This window comes from Lipotes vexillifer, unplaced genomic scaffold (assembly GCF_000442215.2).
Source record: "Lipotes vexillifer unplaced genomic scaffold, Lipotes_vexillifer_v1.1 scaffold1761, whole genome shotgun sequence".
Classification (NCBI taxonomy): Eukaryota; Metazoa; Chordata; class Mammalia; order Artiodactyla; family Lipotidae; genus Lipotes; species Lipotes vexillifer.
Window position 1 is genome coordinate 34,969 of NW_006777503.1, and position 11,395 is coordinate 46,363.

General features: G+C 46.5%; 1 protein-coding gene across 1 annotated transcript in view; it reads left to right on the plus strand.

Moving 5' to 3' along the window:
• The first annotated feature begins 8,987 nt into the window (after nt 1–8,987).
• Nucleotides 8,988–11,395, plus strand: part of NDUFV3 (NADH:ubiquinone oxidoreductase subunit V3) — a 10,910-nt gene continuing 8,502 nt past the window's right edge. Inside the window, exons 1-2 of the mRNA XM_007451126.1 lie at nt 8,988–9,041; nt 10,264–10,384. Coding sequence (XP_007451188.1) covers nt 8,988–9,041; nt 10,264–10,384 — 175 coding nt within the window. The remainder of the gene's footprint in view (nt 9,042–10,263; nt 10,385–11,395) is intronic.

Genomic DNA, 11,395 nt, shown 5'->3' on the forward strand with positions numbered 1-11,395 from the left:
TTTAGTGTTCGTCTCTTCCTCCAGACTGCATAGGGCCAGTTCTGGATCTTTCTCACGCTGTGGCCGGGCGACTTGGCCGTCCTGCTACCTACTTGGTCCTTCAAAAAGTGAGAGGGTCTGAGTTTGCCTCCAGGTCGAGGACACGGTGTCTGAGGTGGGCTCAGAGCTGAGGGAAGATAAGCCAGACGCGCCCGAAACGCAAAGCCTCTGAACTGCTATTTTTCAACCCAAGATAGGGCTCTTTTTCTGTGTTCTTATGCTCATGGAGTGGGTCACCAGGCATCAGTTATGCGGGATGATTTCTCGGGACTCTCCGCCCCCATATTCCACACTGTTCATCTAATCTCATAAATCCTCCCGGACGCCCCTTCTCTCCAGCTCCGTGGCCTCCGCCACGACACAGCCCACAGGAGTCCCGCTGCTCACTGGTGTCACATCCGCCCTTGTCTCCCCGCCACCCCGACCCCATGCAGTTTCCACACTGAAGCCAGAGGGACCTCTTCAGAACACAGTTCCAATTCCCTGCTTAAAATCAACAAGTGGCTTCTCACTGTTCTCAGTAAGGAAACCAAATCCTAATCTTCCACTATGAGACCAAGTGTGGTCTGCCTCCTAACGATTCTGCAGCCTCCTTCCCTACCAGGCCCGCTTCAGTCGCAGTGCACTAGCCGTGACTACCCTTCCATTCACTGGAACAATGGTTCTACTAACCACAGGACCTTAGCGCATGCTATTCTTTCCACCTGAAATGTTCTCCCCACACCCTGTCTATGTCCCTAGTTAATTCCAGTCACCCAGTTTCATCACAGTGGAGTCATCACTTAATCAGGGAAGCCTCTCCTGACTTTCCATTATTTGCAACCACAGCGCCATGATAACTTGTTTAATGTCTGTCTCCAGACTACAAATGCCATGAAGGCAGGGACTGATGCCTACTAAATTGGCAAGTCACTGATCGATGCCCCAGCTTGCACCACAAAACCTGGCATGAAGTCAGTGCTCAATATTTGCTAAGTAAATAAATGGAACAATTGGCGGTCTTAAAAGATCAGCTATTTTTGCATAAGAGGAATTATGATAGTCATGAGGCATGGAAACTCTGCCTGACTCAAACCCCACCTCCAGTTTGATTCAAGGATGAATTTACACCCAGACTTAAAGCAGAATGCTTGGGAGACTTCCCTGGTGGTCCAGTGGTTAAGAATCAGCCTTCCAACGCAGGGGACTCAGATTCGATCCCTGGTCGGGAAACTAAGATCCCACGTGCCGCGGAGCAACTAAGCCTGTGCGCCACAACTACTGAGCCTACATGCCACAATGAGGAGCCCACGCGCTGCAGTGGAGGAGCCAACATGCCTCAATGGAGGATACCCCGTGCCGCAACAAAGATCCCAAGGAAGAACCCACGTGCCGCAGCTAAGACCCGCAGCCAAAAATAAAAAAATATTAAAAAAAAAAAAAAGCAGAATGCTTGGGAAAAGCTGGGCTTCCTTTAAGGCAATGAGGTAAAAGGGGCTTTCATGGAGGCAGAAGATGGAAGAGAGTCTGTGTCACAGAACAGAGAACGCAGAGGGCTGGGGGCGGGGGGTTGGGGGGTGGGGAGAAGGGGCAGGAGCTAAGCCGGAGACTCACGTGAGATCATTGCAAGGGAGCTTCCAAGGAGGGATTGACGCTGGGCAGAAAGCGGGGGTGGGGGGGCAGGAGCTAAGCCGGAGACTCACGTGAGATCATTGCAAGGGAGCTTCCAAGGAGGGATTGACGCTGGGCAGAAAGCAGAGGAAGCAGGAGGCTCCACAGTGTTTCTGAAGGTGAATGGACTATAAACATCATTTCTATTCAGCTAACCTAGCTAGTACAGTGAAAGTCCATACTCACGGTCTGGGGTATTTTTCAGGCCCGCAGGTGAATTTACAGTTTCTCTTCTGGGTGGGATAACAATACTAAGACCACAGAGATCCTAGAAAGGTGCAGCCAGCCATCAGCAGGCTTGCAGGCAAATTTAACTTTCTTTACAATCGTGGTTTACATCGTTTTAAATGTTCTGTAACACACATTCTAACAGATACAATTAACTGTAATGTGCGTATTTAAACTGACCTTGGGGCTTCCCTGGTGGCGCAGTGGTTGAGAGTCTGCCTGCCGATGCAAGGGACGCGGGTTCGTGCCCCGGGCCGGGAAGATCCCACATGCCGCGGAGCAGCTGGGCCCGTGAGCCATGGCCGCTGAGCCTGCGCGTCCCGCGTACCGCAAACAAACAAACGCTAAACTGACCTTGAAGCTTCACTACTTTCATGTTATAGGTTACAACCTTGAGAAATAACTACAATTTTTTTGGAGTTGCACTATTCCTCTTAAGTCTTTATTATTTGTTATTTGGAGGAAAAATAATAAAGACTTAAGAGGAATCCTGCATTGTATCAAAAGACACAGAGCAGGTATAAATGAAAACTTAAAGATCTGTACTTGACCATCAGATGTAAACAAAACTTAAGCATTTTGAAGTTTTTGAGTTGATAAATCACTTGCCTCATACTTTGAATTCTTATAGTACTTGTGCCAACAAGACTTATTTTCCTCAAGATTTTTTTCATCAAATTTCATGATAACATCTACCTTTTAAATTTTAATCAAATCTAATTGAAGGGGCTTCCCTGGTGGCGCAGGGGTTAAGACTCTGCCTGCCAATACAGGGTACACGGGTTTGAGCCCTGGTCCGGGACAATCCCACCTGCCGCAGAGCAGCTAAGCCCGAGAGCCACAACTACTGAGCCCACGCACCTAGAGCCTGTGCTCCACAAAAAGAGAAGCCCCCATGCACCGCAACGAAGAGTAGCCCCCGCTCGTGGCAACTAGACAAAGCCTGCGCGCGGCAGCGAAGACCCAATGCAGCCCAAAATCAATCCATCAATCAATTAATTTTTTAAAAAGTTAAGAGAATAGATCTTGAAAGTCCTCATCACAAGAAAATAAAGTTTGCAACTATGTGTGGTAATGAATGTTACCTAGACTTACTGTGGTCATGATTTCACAATGTATACAAATACTGAATCATTATGTTGTACACCTGGAACTAATACACTGTTATATGTCAACTATATCTCAATAAAAAATAAAATAAAAATTTTACGGAAAAGAGAAGAAAAAAATGCTACATATATATATATATATATATATACATAGATATATACATATATATATGTATATATATAATTCAGCCATAAAAAAGAAGTAAATCCTGCCACTGCACCATTGCAACAACATGGATGAACCTAGAGGACATGATTCTGTGTGAAATAAGACAGGCAGAAAAAGATGAATACTGTATAATCTTATTTATATGTGGAATAATAAAACCAGACTCATAGAAACAGAGCAGATTGGCAGTTGGCACGGACAGCGTTTGGAGTGGGGAATCAGGGGAAAATGGGTGAAGGTGGTCAAAGGCTACAAACCTCCAGTTATAAGATGAATAAATACCGGGCATGTAATGTACAACATGGTGACCATAGTTAGGAATATTGGATTGTATACTGGAAATTTAATAGAGTAGATCTTAAAAGTTCTCACCACACACACACAAATTATACCTATGTGAGGCGAGGGGAGTGTTAACTAACCTTACTGTGGTAATAATTTGCAATATATACACTTGACCCTTGACCAACTCAGGGGTTAGGGGCGCCAACCCCCTGTGCAGTCGAAATGCATGTACCGCTATCTCTGCCTCAAAGGGCAGGAAGCTGACGCAGTTTGTTCCGAATCAGGACTCAAACCCCAATTCTTTTGATTCCGCATATTGTGAATGCTAACGGAACACAAACTTTTCCCTACTACAGTTAATTTAAAAGATCTGTAAAGGAAAATACAGGTACTATATTTATTGGAAAAAATACAGGTATAAGTGGACCCATGCAGTTCAAACCCTGTTGTTCAAAGGTCAACTGTACATATGTCAAATCATTACATTATTCACCTTAAACTTACACAATGTTTTGTCAATTATATCTCTATAAAGCTTAACAATTTTTTCCATTAAAAAAATAAAGTCACTCATATTCTCCCATTTGGTGTGGTTTTGACATATGTTATGGGTTGAATTGTGTTTCCCCCAGATATACTGAAGATATATGGAAGCCCTAACCCCCAGGACCTCAGAATATGACCCTATTTGGAGAGAGGGTCTTTACAGAGGTAATCAAGTTATAATGAGGTCATTAGGGTGGGCCCTAATCCAATACAACCGGTGTCGTTATAATAGGGGGAAATTTAGATACACAGACATGCACAGAAGGAAGACTCAGTGAAGACACACAAGGAGTACACCTTGTGAAAACAGAGGCAGAGATGACTGATGCAGCAGAAACCCAGGGACAGCAAGGACTGCAGGCCACCACAGCTAGGAAGAGGCAAGGAAAGATTCTACCCAGGATCTCAGGGGGCACGTGGCCCTGCTGACATCTTGATTTAGGACTCCAACCTCCAGGAAAAACTGTGAGACAATAAATTTCTGTTGTTTTAAGCCACCCAGTTTGTGGTCCTTTGTTACAGCAGCCCTCGCAGGCTACTACGACACATATTTTCATCTTGAGGACACTAGTATTATAACAACTAAGTTCTTAGTGGCAGCACTCAGCTTCTCGCTTAGTTGGTAGCGACCTTTGTCCATCAGAGGCTTGGAAAGTCTCCAGTAACAGCCACTTGGTGAGGTGGGAGAAACATGAAAGCAGATCTTCCAAGCTGGATGCAAGTTTTATCCCGGTTGGTTCATCGAGAATGAGTTAGAGCATGCTTATATATGCAGGATTCATATACACAGGACCTTGCTGGATAATCCTAGTCATCATGTCAGTGTACAAGAAGACAGACTTTCTAGTAGCATCATTGGAATCTACATCTTTTCCATGAAACAGTTGGCATCTAAAACGATCATATCAGGACTTCCCTGGTGGTCCAGTGGTTAAGACTCTGTGCTTCCACTGCAGGGGGCTCGGGTTGGATCCCTGATTCGGGAACTGAGATCCCACATGATTCACGGCACGGCCAAAGAGTAAAAAAAGAAAAGAGAAAAGAAAACAATCATATAACTTTGAAGCACCAAATGAAACAAAACATTTGTGGGGTTTTTTTAACGCACCAAAATGCATTATGAAATATTTCTTTCAAATCAAAACCATGCACATGGGCTTCCCTGGTGGCACAGTGGTTGAGAGTCTGCCTGCCGATGCAGGGGACACGGGTTCGTGCCCCAGTCTGGGAAGATCCCACATGCCGCAGAGCAGCTGGGCCCGTGAGCCATGGCCGCTGAGCCTGCGCGTCCGGAGCCTGTGCTCCGCAACGGGAGAGGCCACAACAGTGAGAAGCCTGCGTATCGAAAAAAAAAAAAAAAACATGCACATAAGAGAGCAAACACTCATGTACCCCCAATATACCTTAAGAACTAACCATTACAAATAGAACTGAAGCCCCAAGGCTCCCTTCCATGTAGGCCTCACTCCAGTCTCCCAAATCCCCTCCACAGGTAGCCCCTATCTGATTCTTTTGGGTGGCTTGTCCCTCTTGTTAATAAGTAGGAAACATTTTATGGATCTTGGATACCAATTCCTCACGAGTTAAATGATTTCCCAGTTTGTGGCTTGTCATTTCACTTTTTATAGCATCTTTTGCTAAAGAGAAATTTTAATTTTAGGGCTTGGCATGTCCTGGACCATGGGAGGTATGTGTATGTTTTAACCCCAGACTCAAGAGAGAATAGGCCTTGAGATATGTATCCCCACCTGAGATAGACACATTTCCTGTGGACTTCCTTTGCAGGTTTTTTGCTAGCGGGTGGCTTTGCCCAGGTTCACCCTGTCACTGAGGGGAGCTCTGCAAGGGCTTCCTCTGGCGCTCTCCAGCCCACTCCCAAATGTCCTCAGGGCCAAAGTCTTGTCTCCTCTTCTAATGTCGGTTAAACCAATGCTTAGGCTTTTACTGAGATCAGCAAATGCTCCCAGGGCAGTGCTGGCTTCTTGCAGTTTCTGGCTTCTGTTTTTTGGCCCCTGGAGGCACACACTTCCTGTGGTCCAGGACACTCCAGACTGTGAAAAAACATGATCACACTAGACCAAGACAACCAGAGCTAAGAAGGGTATGACAAAACCCAAATCCACTCGGGAGGAATGCACATTCAACCCAGAACTTGGGAATTCCCACAGAGAAGAGCCCAGAAACACGAGCTTCCAGTACATCACTGCCCAGCAGTCATGAATAGGAGGTAGCAGAGACCACGGAAAACAGAACTGGTGTGAGAACGGAACTGGTCGTTTGAAACTATCCTTGTTATATTGTACCCAGCATTGCTACACGTTTTGTAACCCGAGGGTTTTTCATTATGTCTCGTGGCCACATACTGCCAGAAATAGAAGTCATTACATATGTTTTAAAACACAGTTTTAGGCACATCCAGTATAACTGCAACTTTATTTTCTCATTTTTTCTTTATATAAAAGCTTTTAAATTTACTTTTCCTCTTTGCTGAGCAACCTGTTTTTTTTTAATTCTATTATTAAAAAGAAAATTATCTTACTAACTTAGTAAGGCATACTAGGTATGGTCATTCTAAACAATAGTTTTAAACTACACTGTTATTATATACACACTACTATATATAAAATAAACAACAAGGACCTACTGTATAGCACAGGGAACTATACTCAATATTTTGTAATACCCTATAAGGGAAAAGAATCTGAAAAATATTAGATAGATCAATATATGTATAACTGAATCACTTTGCTGTACACCGGAAACTAACACAACATTGTAAATCAACTATACTCCAATAAAAATAAATTTTAAAACTACACTGTTATTGAAAGCTTTGTTTTAAAAAAAATCTTAATTTAAGACATAATTAAATCATACTTATTTACATAGGATAATGCCATAGTACATTTCCTTTGGGGCTTACAAAGTATGTACATATTAGCCCAGGATGCAGAGCGAGGTCATGCGTATGGAAGGTGTGATAGCTGAGTATGTTAATTTTCCTCTTTGGCCCAAACACCTTTGAGTTCAGGACCCATCACTGGGTCCAAGTGATGCCCAAGTTATCTAGTTATCTTAAAAAGAAGTTTAATTCACCCTTGGTTGGGTGGGTGGTGGATTCCTAATAGTTTAGATAGAATTTTATGTGATTCACTAAGGAATATAGACAAACACAAGTTTTTGAGGTTTGGCCTAAAAACGCTGGTTCAGCACTTGCTAGAACCTCAGGCAGAGGTGACGGTGCCTGCAGAACGACTAGGACAGAGAATTAACAACTGAGGAACAACCCCCGCTGGCAGCAAAATCTAGCCTACACTTTTCCAGCTGACTGTGAAATAAGATATAATCTCCTCTCCACAAATACTTGTGAAACCACCGGCCCTTTCTCTGGCCTCTGCTTGATTTTTCTTTTTCCTATTTGCCTCTTGCACTTGGCCCTGTTGTTTCTGTTCCTTTTCGCCAAATGTCATGTAGGCCTGCCTTAACCTCCCCACCTGACTGCAGCAGCTTCCAAGGAGGTCCTGCTCCCCCCAGGCTTAGGTGCTGGTGCCAAATACAAATTGTCACTTGCCATCTGCCTCTACAAAGATGAGGTCATCCACCACTGCAGCCGCTCACCTTCAACACACCCTGAAAGGAGCTCAGGGTGGAGATCAGGAATGAGGACCTCTGTGCTCTGGGAAAAACTGGCAGAACAGGCCCTCAGATAGAGATTTTCAGGAGATGTTATGAGCCAAATATCTAGAAAAGCACTAAAGTCACTCACGGTGACATCTGTTTCTCCTGATTAGCATGATCTGAGGGTGGAGTTTTCCACCCTCTGATCTCAAAAAGTCAGTCGTCCGACACCTGGCACGGGCCCAGTTTTAGGGTTGGTGATCCCAACCAGTCTTAGCCGGCTTGAACTGGACAGGAGCCCACGCCAAGTTCCTGAAAAACGGCGCGGCGGCCTGGGCACTGGGTCACCGAAAAACCACTAAAGTTCTTGAAAAACCACTAAAGCCTCCAATACTACAGTGAACCATAGGTCAGAGGTGTTATCTATAGGCATGACTAAGGAGTCAAAAGTAATTAAGGTGAGCTTGGTCAGTGAAGGCAGGTTAAAAGCAGTTTTTAACGAGCTGTTCCTTTAGCTGCTATTCTGTCAGACAAGCTCAGGTATTTCTGTTAGTCACCAGTTTCTGTTAATCCTATGGGGATGCTTTTTTTTTTTAACCCTATGGGGCACGGTTTCACGGGGTATCTGTTTTACCCATTTATCTGGCACTTCTATGAGTCTCCAGCCTTAGCCAAGGTGGCGGGCCTCTCCCGGATGGAGTTGAGGTGTGGGTATGCTCCTCTTGGTTGGAATGCTTCCTGGCACCGGGCATGGGCAGGAGTGGGGATTGAAGGCACGATCAATGGGGGAGAAGGAAGCCAATAACTAACTACACCTACTCCATGTCTATGTCTAACTTGGGAGGACTCTGCACCGCAAGTTATAAACACTCAAGTAAACTAAAGCTTGCACTTCTGATCTGCTTGGCTACGGGACTAGTGCGGTCACAGGCCAAAAGAGCGTCCACGGTCCCACCTGAGGCTGCCCTGCAGGGTAACCACAGGTGACCACTACCGTCGGAGTACAGGAAATGACACCCACAATGACCACTTCGGTAACCCAGCGCCCAGGCCCCCGCGCCGTCCGGGTCCGCGGGCCCCAACCGCCAGGGATTGGTGGCTTTTCCCGGGGGCGTGGCCTCGAGGCGCAGCGCGGGGAACCGGGAGGCCGCCAGGATGCGCGCGCAGGACCTCGGCGGTGGTGCGCGCGCAGCAGCCGGAGCCCCGCCCCACCCCATCCCTGCCTGTGATTGGCGCCTTCAGCCTAGGGGGCGGGCCGTCAGGTGGCAGAGGGCGCCCTGCGGCCGCGTCTGTTTGGTGTGACCTTCTCCCGCCCGGCCTGTCCCCCAGCCCGCGCCTCCGTCATGGCCTTGGCGGCCTCGCTTCTGCTGCGGCAAGGAATAGCCGGGGGGCTGAAGGTAAATGGGGGCCGGGCCGGCGCCCGGGAGCCCGCGGAGGTCGGGGCGAGGGCCGCGGCCCTGACGGTCACCTCCAGTCGTCCGGGGACGCCGCTGACTTCCCGGGCCGAGGAGAGGACGTCGGGTCGGGGGCCGGGCCTGGGGAGCGGCGAGGGCCCCGGCGACCCCGGCCACCGCTCCCTCTGGTCCTGGATCACCGGGAACCTCCGGTGTGCGGTCCGGGCCTCCGACAGGCGTTGGGGCCGCTTGTGCCCCGCGCCGAGCCTTGTCCGAACCCTTGAGGACAGTGTCTCTACTGCTTATTTAACGCTCGAGGAAATGAGGGCAACTTTCAGGCACCTGGTTGACCCGGTAATTTACGAGGCAGCCATGTGAAGCCAGCTTAGGTTACCTCATCTGTGAAAAAAAAGGAAGAAAGAAGGGCTTTCTTTCTCCGTATAGGGAAAGCGAAGTCCCCTTCACTATCTTTAAAATTAAAAGGGGCTCTTATTACAAAAGCAAGAACTATTCGTGGCAAAATAAAGTACAGATGGTTGGAGGGGAGATCTGTTGTCAGAGAGGCCACTATTTACCTCTGCATATCTAGTCCCAGTTCATTTTTTTTTTTAGCTTTCATGTATACATATACCCACGTGCTGATGTCATAAGCATAAGAAGCAAATGTTTCACTCTCATATATGGACTGGACTGTAGGCACCTCTGTTCTGTGTCCAGCATCTGGAACAGTGCCCAGCACATAGCAGGCCTTAGTAAATGTATGCTGAGTGAATTTACGCTCTGTAAAATGCTTTCCACTCGTGATACATGGCAGGCAGTTTTGAAGCAACTATTATCCATCTACATTATTTTTCATGGCTAGATAGTGTTTCTATTTTATATTCTAAGTACAGGAAAACATTTTATGAAAAGAATCAGTATTTTGTAGGTTGATAGGTAATTGGAGAGTACAAAACAGTACGCTCAGGAGAAAGTCTGGTTGGAGAAATACCCAAATGCTAATAGTGACTGTCCTTGAACTCAGGTGTTTTTTCCTTGCAGCTTTTTTTGTATTTTCCCAAATTTCCATAATACACATAGATTAAGAGAATTGTAATAACTGTTAGAAATATGCCATATGTACGCGAAGCATTTATGTCATAATAATACATAGTATTCATGTCGTAATCGCTGTTAAAAACGGTGTCACTCTAAAATATTTGTATTTGTGCCATTCTTTTGTCAGACTGTGCTCCTAGAAGCAGGAGTGTTTCGAGGACTTGCATCTACAGTTTCTGTCTCTGCAGAATCAGGAAAGAATGAAAAGGGATTGCCACCGAATCCCAAGAAGCAAAGTCCACCAAAAAGTAAGATTTTAGTGGTCGTCATAAGGGAGACAGAATACAGAGTAAATCAGTCAGCTTCCCAAGCGGGAAAAGGAGTTTACTAGCTACATAATTGGACTCTCTGTTTCTAGCGGTGTCCAGGTTACAATCACACATAGGATCTGTAACAGGCTTTAGACCAAACACATCAGTAACATAACAGTTAACTCTGTTGAGGCCGAACTCAACGATTAGCCCTGAACGGTTCTCTCTGTATTTTCTAAATGCCAGACTCCACGGATAGCAGCGGGATGCAGCGTATGCAGGCTCTGTGGCGTTTAGCTGCCCTAATACCGGTCCCGTGCTCCCGGGAAGTGGCTGTGAACCCCTCCTTTTCTTTCTTACCTGATTGTGACTGTTCAGCGTCTCTGGGGCTTATCCGTAGCCTCCCAGGCTTTGCTTGGTCATAGCCCAGGATTGCAGGCATCCTTTTACGACTGTGGAGAGAGAGTTAGGAGTAGGTGCCGTCTTCCATTATGACTCTGGTGAAGCATGATTCTAATCTGCTTCCAGCTCTTTCCACAGTCATTTTGACTTTTATCTCCAGCTCTGACTTTTTCCCCTGAATCCAATGTAGTGCATCCTCAGGGGAGGAGGGCAGGAGATGCAGCAGTGGCGGCCTGACTACACTCCAGGTCCACGCGCCTAGTCTTGACGGATGAAAGCCTAGGTAACTCTTAATGTACACATATGATGTATGCAGGCTCTTTATAAATCTTTGACTGTATGGGGTTTAGAAGGATAATTTGAGTTTGTCTTGTTTTCATCAAAATATCGTTTACTCTGTTTGAATGCTTGAAAAGCGTGTAGACACTTTTGTTTAGTCCCCCTTCATCTGCCCACGGAGACACGGGCAGCCTATAAAACGTCCGCGCGCTGTTGAGAGAGCCAGCCACCCACTGCCTTTCACACGCCATCCATCCACGCTGAGGAGGTGTACCCTCCTGTGTGTACGCCCTGTGGTGCCTCCGTGCCTCCGTCCGAATTCAGCAG